We start from the raw sequence: 20291 nt of genomic DNA, 5'->3' as shown, positions 1-20291 counted from the left end.
AAGCAGTGGCCTGTCTCCTGATTCCATCTGCCACCGGCAAGGGTCCCCTCAACATCCCAGCTTCCTTGGCCGGGTATACCCCAGCTCTCCAGTCCCAGGCACACCACCTCCACCTTTGTCCCTCCGGCTTAGGCTTACCTGGCTGACAGCTCCTGCCAGTTTCTGGGTTCCTCACTGGTCCCTTTGGCTTCTCAATTCCCCTGTGCTCCGTAGAACCAATTCCCTGAGTGAAATCCTCTCTTCGAAATATGCAAGTGGTCTGTTTCCTAGGTAGACACTGACTGATCTGGATTGCTTTTTTGTGTGTGTGTTTTAAGATTTTATTTATTTGTTTGACAGAGAGAGAGAGATCACAAGTAGGCACAGCAGCAGGCAGAGAGAGAGGGAGGAAAAGCAGGTTCCCTGCTGAGCAGAGAGCCCGATGCGGGGCTCGATCCCAGGACCCTGAGATCATGACCTGAGACGAAGGCAGAGGCTTAACGCACTGAGCCACCCAGGCGCCCCTGATCTGGACCGCTTTTTTTTTTTTTTTTTGACAGAGAGAGATCACAAGTAGGCAGAGAGGCAGGCAGAGAGAGAGGGGGAAGCAGGCTCCCTGCTGAGCAGAGAGCCTGATGTGGGGCTCAATCTCAGGACCCTGGGATCATGACCTGAGCTGAAGGCAGAGGCTTTAACCCACTGAGCCACCCACGCACCCCTGGACAGCTTTTTTAACTTTTAGTTTGAGGCATTGATTTGGGTTTTGTGATTGTACCAAACAAACAAACAAAAACCAGAAGGAGGACCTGGTAACCTCGGAGGAGTTGCTTAATGGGATGATTCGTGATGCCTTAGTGCCTAAAAGGAGTAAACCTTCGGTTCTAAAATGTGTTTCTTAGGAGGGATTAGAGCACCGACATCTTCATTGTGCTCTGGGAAGATTCTCGGAGGCTAATCCTTTGCAGAGAACCAATATTAATTCTAGAACAGTTGTGTGCCTTAGTTTCTGGAATAAATTACTGATTGGCTTCTGAACTACCTTTATAGAAATAAGAAGACTTTGTTTTTGCCTTATCAAAAGCAGTTCTGTTCTTAATTCTGGGGAGGCGAATGTTTATTTTTAGTGAAGGGGACAATTGCCAGGGCTGGTTGGTTGGAGTCTACAGAAGGGTGTCTAAAGAAAACCAAAGAAAACTCTAAAACCATCATCCAACCCGATCTGACCAGAGAGATCTCAAAATTTCATGACAAAGCAGGTTCTTGATTAAAAAATTTTAATTGCATAAGCACTTTGTGAACCATGTGAAGAAAGAAAATTTAAAGGCCAAAAATGGGATTTTAAGAGATACGTCTGAGGGCTGTTCATTAAGACCTAAAAATAAACTCAAATGCAAATCTAAAGACCGTGCGTTTATATTGAAGAGTTTATCCTAGTCGGTGTAACTTGAATAACAGTTTTTGTTATTTAACTCTTGCTTTGAAAGCTCTTCCCTAACTCGGTAATCTCTAGATTGAGATTTACACTTGCTTTTCAGGTTCGGTGTACCACTTTGACAAATCGACGTCATCCTGCATTTCTACCCGTGCTCTTCTTCCAGATCCATATGAATCAGAGAGGTAACTTTTTTCCTTGTGGTTTGAACGGCATTGTTTACGGGAAGTTAAATAACCCTCGTGGTGGGAACTAACCCTCCTCTGAGCAGAAGAAAATATTCATAGAGTCCGAGGAAGAATGTTTTATGCTTGTATGGAGTCCGTCCCTGTGAGAGAGTTTCTCCACCCAGAAAGCACAGAATGGCCATGGGTCAGCCCCAGAGGAAACATCTACGTCTAAAGAGCCCTCTAGACCTGATGTCCCCTTTCTTGGGGCCCTGGTACAGTTGATGCTGCAGCCACATGCTGGCCTCTAGGGGGGCATTTCAAACTCCTTAAACCTCTGATCTGGGCAGGAACCAGAATGCCTCCCTTGCTCAGCCCAGCCACAGGGGATCTCGAACACTAGACAATTTCTTGATTTACGAAGGGAGAACAGCAGTGAAAGAAAGACTGTAGGAAACCTAAAAAGCTTCCAGCTTACAAATGATGGGCTTCTGATTCAATAAGCTCACTCCCCAAGTGTCAAGTGCTGTTCCATTCCATCCTCTCTGAACTCCAGCTGTCCATTGTGGGTGTGGCTTTCCCTAGTACTCTGCCTGAGATTCTTACCCCCAGCAACCGGCCTGTTCATGAGGAAGAGAGCCATTAGCAGGTGGTTCTCTCTTTGCTTCGCTCTTCGTAAGCATGAGTTACAAAGCGTGACTTCCATTCACTTCCTGTCCTGTTCCCATCTGAAAAATAGACTTCTTCCCTGGTCGCACTGACAGGGCTCACACCGCAACGTCACCATGAATGAATGGCCTCTTTCTTGATACAGAGCCCTGGTCCATTTACAAAGGGAAAGTTCGGTCTCTTGTTAGCCCCAAAACACAGTAGGGCGACCATCCTATGTGTGGGTCCTTTTTGTTACTGTCGTTGTGATGAGGCTGTGTAAGGATGCCCTTAAAATTCACAGTGGTTTATGAATGCACACATTTTATTTTACACTCATGTTTCTGTAGGTTAGCTGAGCTTCAGCTCCTTTCGATTGGGCTCGACTTGACTCCTCTTGGCTCAGCTCAACAAGGCTAGGCTCCAGATTTCAAGTTGGGTTCAGGTCTATTTCACATGTCTGTGTTCCAAGACTCCAGCTAAAGGAGCAACAGCCCCCTGGGGCATCTTCTGCCCATGGGGATGAATAGAAACTCAAGGAAGCTGGCAGAAATTCACCATGCCTCTTACCACCCGAGTCCTGGCACGCAGTCCTCCTGCCCATGTTCAAGTAGCAAAGTAGATCCTACGGCCAAGGCCAGAGGGATCCAGGCAGGGTACATCGTCTCCCCACTCTGAAGGAGCACCACAAGGTCATGCAGCAAAGTACCGGGACGTATAATTCTACCATAGGGAAGGAGGAAAGAGTCGGAAACAATAATGCAGTCCCCTGTAGTCCACAAGAGAAGCAGACCATCCATGTAACACAAATTAGGGATGACCAGTTCCCCCAAAGTGATTACAGCCCAGCGCCCAGAGAACTGATGTAGCTGTTGACAGGGCACACATGTACTCTCCTATTAAATGTGGTTCAGTAGTCATGAGCGCTGTCTTCCTCTGAATGCAGGGATTGGCAGACCCCTTCTGTACAGAGCCACACTTCCCATATTTTAGGTTTTGTGGGTCTCTATTGCAACTGCTTGGCTCTGCTTCTGTCTCCCCAAAGCAGCAATAGACAACACTAACTAAATAGGGGTGGCTGTGTTCCATAAAACTTCATTTACAAAAAGGCACAGCTGCCAGATGTGAGCCTGGGGCTGTAGGTGCTAGACCCATGATAAACTCTTCTTTTGGGAAGTGCTTATTGGATATGTTTTATTAATTGTCACTCTTTCGTGTGAAAGATTCATCTTGGGGCTAAGTTGAAACAGTCTTTCCCTCCTGTTTGGCATTGACAAACTTGGGTACAGCTTTAATTACTTTGGAAATGGTTTACTTATCCAGGAAGACAGTGAAAATACTCAGTCCCTAAAAATGTAAGTTTAAAAAAAAACCCTATATCAAGCACTTTCTGAATACAGTGAGACCTTGAACAACACAGGGGTTGGGGCACCAACCCCTGCCCCTCCCCTGTACAGTTGAAAATGCACGTGTAACTTTGGAATCCCCAAAAACTTAGCTACTAAGAGCCTACTGTTGACTGGAAGCCTCACTGATAACATAAACAGTTGAGTCACACGTATTTTGTATGTGATAGGTGTTATACACTGTGTTCTTACCATAAAGTCAGCGAGACAAAAGAAAATGTTATTAAGAAAATCATAAGGGGGGAGGTGTGCCTGTCCAGCTCAGTCAGCAGAGCATGCAGCCCTTAATCTTGGGGTTGTGAGTTGGAACCCCATGTGGTAGAGAGATTACTTAAAAATAAAACCTTAAAAAAAAAAGTCATAGGGGCGCCTGAGTGGCTCAGTGGGTTAAAGCCTCTGCCTTCAGCTCAGGTCATGATCCCAGGGACCTGGAATCGAGCCCCACATCGGGCTCTCTGCTCGGCAGGGAGCCTGCTTCCTCCTCTCTCTCTCTGCCTGCCTCTCTGCCTACTTGTGATCTCTCTCACTCTCTGTCAAATAAATAAATAAAATTAAAAAAAAAAAGTCATAAGGAAGAGACAAGACATTTTCAGTACTGTAAGTAATCCGCATGTAAGTGGCCTGCGCTCACACCCATGTTGTTCAAGGGCCGACTGTGTAGAATAATCCCCATATTGGAGAGTGGATTTTAAACACCACTCTTAAAGATACAGGAATACGAGTTCTTCAGTTTCCAGTGCCAAACACTGTGGTTTAACTTCTCATGCTCCCTCCCTTCCTTCCTCACTGGATTTCTGTGAACTGATGCTTCAGATTCATTAGCATTACTGATATTTTGGTGGTTGATACAGTGACATATCAAACGAAAAGAACCGTGATTTGGCCCTTTTTTCTATTTAGGGTTTATGTTGCTGAATCGCTCATTTCCAGTGCTGGAGAAGGACTGTTTTCAAAGGTAGCGGTGGGACCTAACACTGTTATGTCTTTTTATAATGGAGTCCGGATTACACACCAAGAGGTGAGTGGGGTCGAAGTGGAGAATCAACTTGATTGGTTACAGGGCTTGGTTTAAAACACTCTTAATTTTCCTGTTAGCCCCTTTATTTTAGTATTCGCTAGAAGTATGAAGGAATACACAGTCTTTTTTTGTAAAATTGATGGGATATTGTCTACAGCAATTGTCTTTGCTATAGCAAAAATACCACACTGGAGAGCCTGGGTGGCTGAGTCGGTTGAGTGCCTACCTTCAGCTCAGGTCATGATCCCAGGGTCCCAGGATCGAGACCCATGTCAGGCTTCCTGCTGGAGGGCCAGGGGGAGTCTGCTTCTCCCTCTCCCTCTGCCTGCTGCTCCCCCTGCTTGTACTCTCTCGCTCTGTCTCTCTCTCGGTCCGCCTCTCTCTCAAATAAATAAATAAAATCTTTTTTTTTTAAATACTATACACTGGGTCGCTTGTAAACAACAGACATTTATTTCTCACAGTTCTGGAGGCTGGACATCAAGATCAGTGTGTCTGCAGATGTGGTGTCTGGTCAGAAACCACTTCCTGGGAAACCGCCTAGGGACATCTGGTTGGATTCTGTCAACAATTAATTTATGATCTTGCACAGAGGGCTTTATAAGAAGGCCCCCTACTTCTGTATTTGCGAAAGTCATACAGTCACACAGTAACCTATATCCAGGCAGGAAAGATTCTATTGCCCAAAAAGCCGAAAACAAAAAGTTAAAGAATAATCACCTCTTGCTTTTAAAATACAATCTTTGATGTATTTTTCAGAATTCTGAGGTGTTTTTGTTTTTGCTTCTTCACGTCACAATAAACTGCCTTACATGTCCACTCAAGGGCAAAAAGCCGGCTGCTTGAGACGGCTTGCAGTCTCCTTCTGGTCCCACTTGCATTAAACAAATGGGACGTGGACTTATTGCTCATATCCCTCATTCATGTACTTCCCCTTTTCACTTACTGCTGTGGAATGCTACAGGGGAAATGCCATGAAATAATCAAGTTTTTGCCCATTCACAGCCGTCATACAAAGATGGCGAGACCCTCAAAACTGAGCCATGGTCTGGCACACAGTACGGTACCCCCTGGTGATGGCCAGACCTCTGTGTCCGCAGCGCTGCTGGTCCAGGAAATGGGGTGAGCTCTTTGTCCGAGGTCACAAATACAGTAACCAGCAAAGTGCAAGCAGGCTGTCAAATAGCAGAATCTGGCTCCCCGCGAGACTCACTGTGCTATGCCATGGACCCGAATGGGGCCCCCTCCTTGCCTTCAAGAAATTTAGATCCTGTTGGGGAGGGGCGCCAGGGTGGTGCAGTCAGCTGGACTCTTGGTTTCAGCTCGGGTCCTGATGTCAGGGTCGTGGGACACAGCCCTGCATCGGGCTCCGTGCTCAGTGGGGAGCCTGCTGGAGATTCTCCCTCCCTCTCCCTCTGCTCTTCCTCTCGCGCTCTCTCCAAAGTAATAAATCTTTAGATTCTGTTGGGGAGATAAGAAAAATACGCAACTAATGGCAACATAAGGTAGATGGTACCGGGGTGTCTGGGTGGCTCAGTGGGTTAAGCCTATGCCTTCGGCTCAGGTCATGATCTCAGGGTCCTGGGATCAAGCCCCACATCGGGCTGTCTGCTCAGCAGGGAGTCGGCTTCCTGCCTCTCTCTCTGCCTGCCTCTCTGCCTACTTGTGATCTCTGTCAAATAAATAAAATCTAAAAAAAAAAAAAAGTAGATGGTACCAAATACCACATATCAGTATCATATGACAGGGCTGGAATATTAAGATCTGTGGAGATTTTTTTCACTTTCATTGCTGCTGTGTCCCCTACACCTAGAACAGTGCCTGGCATGTGAGAGGCAATCAGTAAATATTTACTGAATGAAAATCAGATACAAATAGCATAATTATAATTTTGGGACAGGAGAGGCAGTACACCTGTGAGAGTCAACAGTTCTTTATAAAAATGTGATCCTAGGGGCTCCTGGGTGGCTCAGTTGGTTAAACCTCCGACCCTTGGTTTTGGCTCAGGTCATGATCTCAGGGTTGTAGGATTGAGCCCCACGTGGGGCTCCCTGCTCAGCAGGGGTCTGCTTGTCCCTCTCCCTCTGCTGCTCCCCGTGCCGCTCTGTCTCTAAAATAATATTTAAAATGTTTAACATAATCCTATTTGCTCCAAAGAAAACCTGCCGTGCTGACATCAGCAGATGCTGCGGTATGGGTTGGAGTGGGGCAGTGGTTCGGAGAAGGGAATCTGTTGGTGCCTGCAGAGAGTGAGTGCTGTTGTACATGAGAGCGCACACTGGGAGTGGGGGACACTAGCCCCATGGATCCCCCACTTGTAACAAAGGTGAGGGACTCTGCTTGAAGTACAGTTTTGCATTCCTCATTGTTCGGGTTCCATCTGATGTTCTTCCTTGTGTGTTTCTTTTGCCTCATCTTCTTCACAGTAGGGCTCCCAGGGACCTGGGGATTGGTCAGAGCCCCAGATCCCACCACAGGAGGCAGTCACACACAGCAGGCTTCCCTGACACAGGGCCTCGCTTGGACAGGGAGGCGAGAGAGGGGAGTCCCTCCCAGGCTGAGATGGTCCAGCGGCTTGTGGCCCAGGAACCACCGTCTGGAGCAGGAGGGGGGCAAGGGACTCCCAGGAAAGAGCAGGCTGGAGAGGGGGCTGACGTGTCTAGGTGACGTAGGGTGAGGAGTCTCTGGGCCACAGAGCTCTGAAGGACGAGACAGTCTGGGGGCTTTGTGGCGCTAGGCTGGGACTAATCTGCTAGCAGACATGGGGTCACGTGTCTCAGCGAGAGTCCCAACAAAGTGGCTAGAACTCCACTTTGTTTGGGCTGTTGAAGAAACAACTGCATGTGTATAAACTTGAGTTTGGTGTTGGAGGGCTTTAGAGGTAACAGGTCGTAACCTGCAGTGAAGAAAAAAACCGCCTAGGGACATGTGGTTATATTTTTGCGTGTCTTTGTCAGGGAGTTTTTAGGTCCTTTTCTTCACCTAAGAGGAGGAAAAGTAAGTAGGGAGTAAGTTGAGCCGCCCGCAGAGGGTTCTCGCACCATCGATGGGGAGGGGCACCTTGGGTTCTTCTCGCGAATATCGCACTCACGCCTCGCAACGTAAGGGGGAATGAGTGAATGTTGCTGATGTGCTCTGAGACTGGGGGAGAAAGGGCCTCTCTAACGTTCGCTTTCTTGTTTCCTGCAGGTGGACAGCAGGGACTGGGCCCTTAATGGGAATACCCTCTCCCTGGATGAAGAAACGGTCATTGATGTGCCTGAGCCCTACAACCACGTGTCCAAGTACTGTGCCTCCTTGGGACACAAGGCCAATCACTCCTTCACTCCAAACTGCATCTATGATATGTGAGTATGACAGCAAGTGCCAGGGTGGGTCCGGGCCCCATCTTCAGGGGCCCTGCAACTGGGTGGGGGCATGTCACGGGGAAGGCCACTACCTCCGGGTTCCTGATGCTCCTCCCCCAGAGGCCTCGAGGTTAGGACTTGACACTCAGAATTTAAACAGCCGCTTGCTTCCCTGGCCTTGGTAGGCTCTGAGATGGCAAAGCGCTTGGAAGGGTCGAAGTGCTCTGGGAACACCACACTTCCTGGCTGCTATTTTTGGATGCTTTTTTGTCCTTAAGTGGTCTCACTCTGGGAAATTAAAGATAGTGTTATTTGAAAGATTAGAAAAATTAAAATTATTCTGCACCATGGAGACTCAGGAACTTTTTGGTGTTTGTGAAAGGAAGGAAGAAAAGAAAATGCTAAGCCTAGAGCACAAGTTCTTGGTGTTGGAAAAGACTGATTAAATCAGAGTCCCCATGACTTGACAATAAAGAAGAAAAAAATACTGTGGCATGCTACAGTGTGGATGGGCCTTGAGAACACTGTGCTAAGTGCAAGAAGCCAGTCACATAAGACCCCATAGTGTGTGAGTCTAGTGAGATGACTTGCCTGTTACAGCGAAATTCTTAGAGACAGAATACTTTTTTTTAAATTTTTTAAATTTTTATTTTTTTTTAAGGATTTTATTTATTTATTTGACAGACAGAGATCACAAGTAGGCAGAGAGGCAGGCAGGGAGAGAGGAGGAAGCAGGCTCCCTGCTGAGCAGAGAGCCCGATGCGGGGCTCAATCCCAGGACCCTGGGATCATGACCTGAGCCGAAGGCAGAGGCTTTAACCCACTGAGCCACCCAGGCGCCCCTTAGAGACAGAATACAGATCAGTGGTTGCCCGGGGGCTGGGGGGAAGTGGAGGGAAATGGAGCTGATGGCTAATGAGCATGGGATTTCTTTTGAGGGTGGCGCAGTGCACTAAAATTAGATAATGTGGTGGTTACCCACCTGAAACCCCCTGAATTGTATGCTTCAGGTGGGTGAATTTTAGGGTATACATTTGTTGAGTTGCATCTCAACAAAGCTGTCTTTCGAAGACTTAAAAAGTCAAATAGTCCTACCTCTCAGAATTGAGCCTCCCCTTCCAGCGGCTGGCTGACCTCTTCTTGTAGACCTCCACTGATGGGGAGGTTACTGTTATCCACGAAGGCAGCTATCTGGACAGACTGACATACTATGAAATTAGCTCTCAGGCTCTGATGATTAAAATGTTCTTTTTAGGAAGCCCAAATGGGTTTCCCTGTGACATCCAGCCCTTTGCCCTAAGTATCTCCCTATGCACTATCCCAGTCTCTCTTTGACATAGTAGCCCTACAAATATTTTAGCAGCTTTCCTATGCCCCCTGAATGTTCTCCTTCCAAAGTCAAGCATCTCTGACTATTCCTTGAAGAGTACAGTTGGCATTCCTTGGACCATCATCATTGATCCCCTTAGCTCGGCCAGAAAATGCCTGTTCCCCTGGGAGCCAGGCGGCTGTGTGCCACCTTTTCTGCTCAGTTATAGCTCACAGTCCCCTCCCCCCGCCGTCTCTTGCTTGTTACCAGGAGCAGGATCCGATCATGTGCATTTAATCTATAGGAAAATTGCCAGGATTTGAGTGTCCCTCCTCGCATCCCTGAGATGGCTTGGAAATGGTCCTGGCAGTGCCTTGCTCTCCTTGGCAGCCAGCACCGAGTACTGCAGCTCCGACTTCTGTTGAAAGGGCAGGTAGAAATGGCAAAGGACATGTGTCATGTGAAATGAAACTGACACTGTTATTAAATCCAGGGCTTTCGTGCCCAGTGTGAATTAGGCCAAAGCATCGTTCCAGGCTTGCACACTGCTTCCCAATGGTCTTTTAAAGCGGCGGTAACTAACAGTAACACATGCTATTCAAAAACTACTCTTTTAAAACAAACGAGTTCTGTGATTTTGCTGCAAGGACATGGTTTTTCTCACCAAAAAGAAGGATGCGCAGGAGACAAAGGAGGGAACCAGTTGTGCAAAATCAGGTCCCCAAGCTCCTCGGGGTTATTTCCTTCCAGCCCAGTGGGAACAATTGGTTCTATGGGGTAGTGAGAAGACTCCCTGAAAAAAGTAAAATACAAAAATCAGATACTGATCCATGACATTCATTTGCTTCTAGAATTATTGGTATCGTTCTGCACGCTTTAACATCAGCAAAACGATATCCCGGTATAAGCAGTAGTCTGCTACAAAATCCAATGGACAAGCAGACACGAACTACTGCCCTCATCGTCCATAGCGGTGATATGTCACCAAGGGCCCAAAGCACTGAGGGCAGAGGTTTGCTTTGACTGCTCATCGTGCTGCTGGCAAGGACTGAGACCTTTAGGCCTGTGTCCGGCTAATGGCTTCTCCTGAGTTCTCTCACTCAGGCCTCCCAGGATCTCCGAGGGGCAGCCTCTGTTCCTGTCCTCCCTGCCCCCGTCACAGACTGGAACCGCGGAGCTCCCAGCTACAGCAGCTAAGTGTCCCCCGTGCCGCCTGGGAGAATAGGCACCTGAAATGGAGTGCCTTCTTTTCAGTCTGCCCTTTTTCTACCCTCTGAAAATAATGATAGTAAGCGGAAAAATGAAAGTAAAAGAGGATTATACCAGAAGTCTTGGGCTTCTCATGGAATTCTGTCAGTGTGCAAGAAGTTTAGCTGGAGCTCCGCTTCAAGGATATTATTTTTTAATGCAATATTTTAATTTAGAGACAGAGTTGTGATTGTCTTATTTTTTTAAAGATTTTATTTATTTATTTGACAGACAGAGATCCCAAGTAGGCAGAGAGGCAGGCAGAGAGAGAGGAGGAAGCAGGCTCCCTGCTGAGCAGAGAGCCCGATGCGGGGCTTGATCTGAGGACCCCAAGATCATGACCTGAGCCAAAGGCAGAGGCTTAACCCACTGAGCCACCCAGGCGCCCCATGATTGTATTATTTTTTTTTAAAGATTGATTTATTTATTGGAAAGAGAGAGCACGAGCTGGGAAAGAGGGAGAGAGAGATAAGCAGTCCCTCCGCTGTGCGGGGAGCCCCACATGGGGCTCGATCCCAGGCCCCCGAGATCTCATGACATGAACCAAAACCAAGAGCCAGATGCCCAACCAACTGAGCCACCTGGGTGCCCCAAGTTTGAATAAGGACTTCCAGGATCCCTGGTGCAGGGGTGTCTGTGATGGAGCACAGTATGAGAATTCTGTGCCCATGGACACTCACACACAGACGTGCTCACCCCGTCACTGGCAGCAGCTCTGTCCTCACTTTGTGCCCAGCCCCTGTGAGGTGCTTTGTATAGGGGACCCTGTTTTGTCACCCTGACAACTCTTACACGATTAGGATTGCTAGTATTAGTGAATCTGTAGATGAGGAAAGTGAGATTCAGAGATACAGAAGTGGGCTTTCTGAGAGGGGGCAGGAATAATGTGCAGAACTGGGACTCAGAACAAAGTCTCTGACCCCCGGTCAAGTGTGCTTTCCAGGAAAGATGACACCTAAGAGGGGTGGACATGGAGGCCCCTTGGAGTGGGGGGGTGAGCTTGTTCCTTTGTCCTCCACATATAAGGTGTCCCTAAACCGCAGACACACTCTTTCCCCACCACCCATAGAGGGAACCAACCAGGTACTTACTGTCATGCCCTGTGTGCCGATCTCACTTAGGGCCTGGAAGCGTCTTCCTGTGGCGTCTCAATATCCTTTGCTCAAAATGTGACTATAAATGAATGAGATTGATTTGACCAGATGCATATAAAGATAAAGTGAATTTCTTTTCTGGCTGTGACTTACATATTTCCCTTCTGGGTTTCAGAAGCTGTTAGGTGAGCTAAATCTATTCCTTACCTGTGTCCTCCTCTCCTACAGGGGCTGGAGGGGTGAACCAGGTTGGGAGCCTCTGGCACAGGGACACAGCCGAGAGCGTTAGCCCTGACTCAGGTTCCAAGACGCTGGAAGCCGCTCCCTTCACAAGATGCTTCATGGGGAAATAGTTAGAAAGCAGGTTGGCAGAGAGGTCTAGGCTTCGCTCCTGGAAAGAAGTCTTCATCTACTTTTGTGCTAGAAAATAATATTTCCTCTGTCTGTACAGGGCGGAATCCAGTTTTTCGCTTTTGAAAGTCCACAGGGCCCTTCCGTACACCTTGCACAGTGCCCCAGTAAAGCCTTGTCCACAAGGCGCGGCCAGTAACCTGAGGCCATCACCGGCCAGGTGGGCCCAAACGCCTCCTGTCCGGGCTACATCCAATTTCTCATCAAGTCCAGGTTTTTTGTTGTTGCCCATGTTGTTGGTTTATAAATAGAGTGCCAGATATGCTCAAAGAGGAAGACGGAGCAGTGCTTCTTAAACTTGAACGTGCGTGTGAATCACCTGGGGGAGTTGTTAAAATGCAGACACCGAGTCAGCAGGTCTGGCGGGGCTGAGATTCCCCGGGTCTAGCAGCGCGGGAAGGTGAAGCTGCTGCTGGCCACACTTGAGGACCTACCCGGGGTGGCCAGGGGAGAGCTCCTGGGCGATTCCTGCCCCCTCACCACCGACCCCACCCCCCTGCAGGCTTTGCTTCTAAGCTCCTGATCCGCCCCAGGAATGACAGTGTGCATCTTGATGTCCAGGTTTGTCCACCCCCGTTTCGGGCCCATCAAATGCATCCGCACGCTCCGAGCCGTGGAGGCCGAGGAGGAGCTCACCGTGGCCTACGGCTACGACCACAGCCCCCCGGGGAAGAGCGGGCCTGAAGCCCCGGAGTGGTACCAGGTGGAGCTGAAGGCCTTCCAGGCCGCCCAGCAGAAGTGAAAGGCTCAGCCCTGAGCTTCCGAGACCTGGAATAGAAACTTGGATCTATGCACTACGTTTTCCGACAACGGGACAACCAGGGACTGCTCATGCTGTGACATCACATCCTCTCACTCCGCGTTAGCAACGACTTTCTCGCATACTAACTAGGTTTGACTGTATTACTCATACCAGATTTAAAATTAGCTAGCCTTGCAACAACGTCCTACTGAGAGGTATTGTCGCACACTTGACACAGACAGCGTGATGCTCTTGGGTGGTTCAAGCCTAAATCTGTACCACACTCAGAGATGCCAAATGATTAGACTGAAAAAGGGAAAGGGGGCTTTTCAGTCATTTGTAGTCTGTGGTTTTTCCATGAGGTTTTTTCCTATGGCCAACATAAAGCGTGTGTTCGCACTTGCATACGGGCCGTAGGGAGGATAGAGAATTACTACATTTTTATTCTCTAAATGTAGTATAATTTGCCTTTTAACCTTTGATCTGTATCTTGCAATAGAATGGCTTTGGTTTTTTTTTTCCCCCTAGCGAACAGAATCCCACTTTTTTGAGTCATTTCACCCGTCAGTCCCATTCTCTATCTTAGATATCTTTTACGAGAGAAAAAACTTCCAAATGGATTTTGTGTCAGTGCCAGTGCGTAGGTCTCTCTGGTTCTTTCTATATCATTGTTTCATTATTACGTCCTAATATAAAGAACTGGCTCATAGGGCCAGGGTATTATTCTAGAACTATTATTCTCGCATGTAAACAAAGATACCTTTGCTTTAAGATGTGAGAAGAAATGAATTTACTTCGTTTGCATTAAGTTATGGGAGAGTTGTAATATATACTTTAAGAAAGGAGAGAGGGAAATTAGTATTTCTAAGCAGTAACTGTGGCAATTTTGCAATCTCTTCAATAGTGCTAGTAATTTCTTCTCCTCGGGTACCCATTAAATGTACATAACATAGAGCAGTCCGGCTTGTGGCGCAGTGCATTGAATTCAGAAGTCAAACAACAACCTAGAATTCTAACGTGGAATTCTAAAGCTGAGGTGTTTTTTTTTTTAATTGCTACTGTTAGGAGAGACATACCGATCACTAGGTGCAAATCGAACCTTAATGCTACAACTCTTCATTGTTGTATTTTCAAAGCACTTACCTGCTTCAAAGCATTGTGAATTAAGAGTAACACCTGTATAGTTTCAAAGCAATGATATCAATAGCATTTCAGCCATTTTGCAAGCCACGTGTAATCACAACTGCAGAAATAAGGCGAGAACCCCTGTTTTTTAGTTTAGCTGGTTAGGTGTATAATGGACCCGGGATGGCTCTGAGTGAATTCTGCGAGTTTGGGGCTTTCGTTAGTGCCCTCACCCCCAGGCCGTAGCTGTGTCGTCTTCGGAGGCCGAGGCAAGGCTGCCGGAAGTGGTGGAGAGCGGCCGCTGCCAGTGGCGGCACCTGTTGCCTGAGCCAGTCTGGGCTTGAAAACTAAAGGCTTCCAAGCCACAGCCGATTGGGAGCTTTGGCCGAGCAGAGGTCGCTGGCTGGCAGTGAGAAGAGTAAAGAAACGGGCAGGAAGGAAGTTTTTGGTGTTTCTTGGCAGGTACGCATTGCTCTTAGAAAGAATTCAACAAAAGTGCTTGGCCCAGGGCTGCTCACAGTTCTCCGTTCAGGTGGACCCTGAGCACGGGATTCAGCCCTCGAAGACAGTGACAGAAGGGACCCTTCTGTCCTCTCCATGGCCAGGCTTCCCGGAGCTCCCCGCCTCCCCGGGGGTGCCAGTGCACGTGGCCAGTGCAAGGTGTGCGGCTAGCCAGCAGTGGTCTCCGGGGAGTGGCGTGGCGGGTAAGCTGATGTTCCCCACGTGAGAAGTTGTCAGGGCTGCCAGAAGGATCTCCCGCAAGGGGAACCCGAGTAGGGTTTTTAGATGATAACGCCTCAGGATAGGATAGCTTCTATTCTGTAGAAAGAGACCGTTCTGCAAACTGTGACGGATGGGCAGTCTCGGGACTTGTATGTATTCTGATGGGTGCTTTCATTCAGACGCGTCCCAAAGTGAGTGACTGTCTTCGGGAGAAAGATGGCTTGAAGTGGCCCGGGGTGTTTGGGTGTTGGAGCCAGGTCAGCGAGCAAGGTCAGGATGGCGCCGGCCACACTTCCAACACAGCTTCGCTTTGAAGGATTTCATTCCTGGTGGTGATACCATTCTTGTTGAGGGTGCAGGACGGGTATAATTTCTGTCCTCATGGGTTACTCTGATTATCCCCCACTCAAATGGAATCTTTTTTCCTTTCTTTCTTTTGATCTAAGGGATTGAAGAGTCTTAAGTAGTAATTAACCATCGAATCCATTTTTCAAATTAGATATTGAATGACAACACTGGGTTTAAAACCCAGCAGTGTGTCTGTGACCTTCAGACGAATCAGAGGAAACACCACACCCATGCTGAGCCTGTCTGTCTGTCTCCCTCCTCTCTCCCTCCTCCTTCACCTTCTGGGCCTTCTCTCTCCAGTTCCAGCTTCCCATCCTGTCTCTCGTCTGTGAGAATGCCTGGATGTCCCTGTCCCGCTGATCTCTTGCTCTTTTCCATCCTCTCCCTCCCCGTTCTGAGTGTCTCTCCTCTCTCGCTAGGCCCTCGGTGTGTACCTCTGTGCCTTCACTCCGTGCCTCTGCCCGGCTTTGTGGCTCCTGCTCCCCTCCCCGCCCCTCCCCCACTCCCAAATGGAAGACTTTGTCACAGAGTAGAATCCCGAGGCGGCCTTGACATTCACTGTGTTCCGCAGGTAGGTGAAGAAGTCGCTGGTGGGGGTTGGGGGTGAGGTTCCATAAGGAATTAACTGGTGCGGAAGGAAGGGTTTCTCCTCGTTTTATTTCTCTACCGAATCTTTACATCCACCGTGGAAGGAAACGTGTCAGGAAGCAGCCAAATCTGGCAGTTTTATGGGCGCGATGATCACAGCAGAACTGCGGAAGATTCCATGTGGTGGGGAATAAAGAAGTAACCTCGTGCTCTCCCAACACAGGCCTGGCCCCTGCGCGTGACGCCACAGTCTCGAGGAGGTTCACTCAGAGCTCTCTCATCCCCACCCCTGCATGACTAGATCTTTCCTTAGCAGCTTCTCTGTGACAAAATATTCTCTTGTTTTAGAGTTAGGAATAGGAACTAATCTGTAGGAGTATGTCCCCACGTGGACATTTGGACGGCCTGACAGAATCGCTGTGAGGACTGAATTTCTGACCCAAAGCAAAGAGGAGACGAAGAGGCAACAGGCAGGCAGGACTTGAGTTCCATAGTACCTATTCTTGTTTTAACCTGCTTCATCCCTGGTCTGCCTGAGAAACGAAGAAGGAAATTCGCGAGACCTCTTTTGAACCTGTCTGGGGCATATCGTTAAATGCATTTGCCTCCCAGGGGTTCTTCCCACTTGAAAAAGGATTTCCTTACCGCCAGCAGCCTGAAGAGGCCGACATGGAGGCAAGTGTCACCATTGACAACGTTTAATTGTAACCGTTAAGATGGCAGTAACTGTGAACTGTGAATTCAAGGGTTGCCTTCTCAGTGAGACAGTATGTGGCACTTTAGAAACTTTCCTTTAATATATAAAATTTTAAATCACTCACTGCAAAGTGCATTTAAGATCTTCCAAGAAGGTAGAGTTTTCTGTTTTGCCTTGTTTTAAAAACCGTTGCCTCAAGTTTCTGTCTTAAGAGTAGTGATTTAGAATCCAGACATCTTTTCTTTTAGAAAAACAAGCAAAACTATGTTGCAAGACTGATAGGTGTAATGTTTATTTGCCGCAGATCAAAGGTTCACAAAATACTTTAAATTTACATCTACTTGAGGTACCTTGATAGATGGGTTTTTTTTTTCTTTTCTCTTTCCCTCCAGGAATTTGGAGCCTTGGTGTCACTTTTTTATTTAAAAAAAAAAAATACTAAATTGTGATAGTTTTATTTTGCCAAATGTGTGCATACATATTCAAAGCAATGAAACTATTTCAAGCCATACAACCACAGGGGTGGAAAGAAACCCTTTTCACAAATTTTAATGTGTTTGTATGTAAATAGATGTTTGTATGAAATATTTTCATGGTAGAATGAATATATTTAAATGAAGTCGAATTATTCCAGTGCTATTTAAACAAATTACAAAATTTTTGGTGAGAATCCTCTGAGTCTATCGAGATACAATGCAGATCAATTTTGATTTTTAAAAAATCAAAAGCCTACAAATAACTCTGACTCACGGCAACTTCCCTGTGTGGTTGCGTCTGACATGGAGAGAGCTCGTAGGCTTCCCCAGTGCCTCAGCCGCTTCCTGGTGTAAGTTAGGTGCTCATGGAGGTGTGTCTACCTTTAAGTGATGTCACTCCTGGCCTCCGAGGGCCTGCGAGTGAATTAGAGGCATTAGAGACACTGGTGCAGTTATCCAGAGCACAATTTCTTTGCAGGGCAGCAGAATCCGAAGCCAGATATGGCCACGTGAACCTCGGAGCTGGGTTTTCTGGCCACCATCAACCGCCACCCTTACTGCCTAGTTACACGTGTCAGGGAGGCTGCCCTCAGTGGAGTTGGGGTCCCAGCCCCAGGGTGGAACTTCACGGTTTTGCCAGCCATCCCCGCCTCCTGGCCTCCACCTCACAGAGAGGAAGGAGGAGGGAGCAGCTGGCAAGGGGCCCATTTCTCAGCACAGTACATTTCCTGTCTCGGCTCTGGGAGACTATGCACCCAAGCACCAAACTTCCATCCAGAGAGAGACGTCCTCGGATAACGCAAACCCTTGCTTCCTTTGTCTGTGACTTTACACACTGTTGTTAGAAGTCGTTTTAATACCAAGACCAATCACATCTCTGGGACATACCTCCCAACTCTCCTGACTCTTGCGTTACTAGAACACTCCTTTATAATGGTATTCAACTTGAGTGGGTTGTTTTTGTGGTTTTTTCCCCCCTCTGCTTTGGTCCTAGATATACGAAATGATAAATATGACAAAATTTTCACTGTGTCTACTAGCAATATGTACACACATGCCAATGTATCTTATCATAGCGACTTGGTTATATTTTGGGTTACTGTAATTAACCTTGATTCTTGTGTTGGGAAACCACAGGGATGTGTGATGCCTGCTTATCATGGAAGAAATTAGGTTCATGGTCTGAGCTCCCTCCTTCAAAAGGTTTCCTCCTGGGTTTTCTATGTTCTCTCTTTATCCTAAAACGTGTTTATTAGGTTGTGAGGTATGTTTAAGGATTGGAACCTAGGGGTATGCTTTCATCATTTATTGAGAGCAAAAGTTAACCCCATCACAGTTAACAAAAGATTGGTCTTTGTGGAATTTGAACTAAATCTATGAGCCTTATTCAAATATCTATAATTCTATGATTTTTTTAAATTATGGGAAATTAATGAAAGATGTTTACATGAATAATGTTTGCCCTTACTGTGTTATGAATGAGTTTTTTTGTAGTGTGTCTGGGTGCATGTGCAAGAGAGTAGGAAAAATGTTTCTGAAACAAAACTTGACAAATATTTGTAATGAAAAGTAAATTTAAAGATTGCTATAATTGCGCTATAGAAACAATGCAAGTATTAAACAAAATATACAATCATCTCTCATTGTCTTCCTTTGGTCATTGAGGGCAGAAAGATGGTAACTTTCTTCTTTTTCTCTTTCTTTTTTTTTTAGTATATTTTTTAAAAGATTTATTTATTTATTTATTTATTTATTTGAGAGACAGGGAGCAAGAGCAGGGGTCGGGGGAGGTAGAGGGAGAAGCAGACTCCCGACTGAGAGGGGAACCTGACTTGGGGCTCCATCCCAGAACCCTGAGATCATGACCTGAGCCGAAGATGGGCGCTTAACCACCTAGGGACCCCATTATGACATGCCTACCTACGTGTTTAAATTACTAAGCCAACTTTACATGTTGAGTTGTTTTAAAATGTTATCAGCCATTTGCCGTTTTCAAAGCACAAGAAGAGAGAAGAGAGGAGGGGTGTGGAATCTTTATTTAACCTGACTTCACATACACCTACGAATCCAGAAGAATCCTCAACACCAACCCAAAGTCTAGTTAATTACATTAATGTTAAGGGCGTTAAATATAAATGAAATGATCGGGAAACAGCTGAAGGATGGGACGCTTCAGCGCACGGTTTAAGAAAGATAATGGGAATTTTATTAGATGTGATAGACTTGGGCCCTCTTAGGACAGCTTTGAGCTCAGGAAAGCAGGAACCCCTTGTTCCTCCCCAAATCACAGCTCACATTCCCAAACTCACTACTACAACACTCCCAAAGAACAAAAGCCAATGACACACACATAAAAAAATAGTGCTTTGTATCAGCGGTCCCTTGTGCCCAGGGACCCAAAACAGTGGTTTCTGGTAAGTGGGGCATTACTAAGGGAGGTGCAGTTAGGCATCAAACCGAAGCAGGCTGTGAGACCAACGGCTTTTATCTTCCCTCCCTCCGTTGACCAGTCTTTGATTTGCTCATACTTCCTTCCACCCAAGGAAGGAAAGGGAAGCAGGTAAGACAACTAAATCCAAACTCACCCTGGTCAGCTTCATCACTCGGACGGGGACACATCGTGTCTGGATCTTTAAGACAGAGTTTCACCCACTGACCCACAATATTAGTATTCTTCCTCCTTGCGGAAGAAACGGGGATGAGATTAAAATTCTAATGCAAATTGGGTAAGTCTGAGAAGCTAAAATCTCAAAAGTGAAGGATGAGGCAACTTTCTGGGTATCAAACTTGGTGTGGAGTCAAGGGTGGTAGAATAAGGTAAGGGGAGGAAGACGGAGACCAAAGTGTTTTAGTCTTGGTGGTCGTCCCACATATACTTCTCACTAAATGTCTGCCTTGAGGTTTTAATGTTCCAGACTGTTCTGCCTGCTGGTTCATATTACACTTGAAATTACTTCAGTGGCCATATCCACAATTAGGTAAGCCATTCAGAAGGATTTAATGCTATGCTCGACATTTATTCTTTTTTAAAAATTTTCTTTATTTGAGAGAGAGACAGCAAGAGAGCACCAGCAGGGGAGCAGCAGAATGAGAGGGAGAAGCAGGCTCCCCACTGAGCAGGGAGCCCGATGATGTGGAGTGGGGTTCCATCCCAGGACCCTGGGATCATGACCTGAGCAGAAGGCAGATGGTTAACCGACTGAGCCACCCAGACACCCCTGTGCTCAACATTTCACTTCAGCTCAGCATCTGACTGATTTGGAGTGGTTCAATAAGAAAGTTTTGCCCCAAAACGATTTTAGAAAACTGTTGCCTTTTATGTAAAAACATAATGCTAACTCTACAACAGTATATTGGTATATGTTTTTCTTAAAATTTGGTTTCTTTGTGAAAACCAGAAGCCATGGTTTTGAAATTAAAGCTTCACTTCTTATAGTATACATAGAAAAAGATGAATGGATTTATCTAGCTTGCTACTAAATTTTTACTTCAAGTATCAGAATGCTTCCAGCTTCAAGAAACATAAAAACCCA

General features: G+C 46.8%; 1 protein-coding gene across 2 annotated transcripts in view; it reads left to right on the top strand.

The window, feature by feature from the left end:
* The window catches only part of SETD7 (SET domain containing 7, histone lysine methyltransferase), a 44836-nt gene extending 28130 nt beyond the window's left edge, over positions 1 to 16706 (top strand). The window contains exons 5-8 of one of the 2 annotated variants that reach the window (XM_080795625.1): positions 1515 to 1596; positions 4533 to 4650; positions 7840 to 7997; positions 12621 to 16706. In XM_080795625.1, coding sequence (XP_080651751.1) covers positions 1515 to 1596; positions 4533 to 4650; positions 7840 to 7997; positions 12621 to 12801 — 539 coding nt within the window. In that variant the 3' untranslated portion in view covers positions 12802 to 16706. Of the gene's footprint in view, positions 1 to 1514; positions 1597 to 4532; positions 4651 to 7839; positions 7998 to 9610; positions 9748 to 12620 lie in introns of those variants that run through there. The other variant, XM_080795626.1, reaches the window with a different exon arrangement.
* Positions 16707 to 20291: the final 3585 nt, after the last annotated feature.

This window comes from Martes martes (genome assembly GCF_963455335.1).
Source record: "Martes martes genome assembly, chromosome: 2".
Lineage (NCBI taxonomy): Eukaryota > Metazoa > Chordata > Mammalia > Carnivora > Mustelidae > Martes > Martes martes.
Note: the sequence above shows the minus strand (reverse complement) of the source record. Positions and strands in the feature narration are given on the sequence as shown.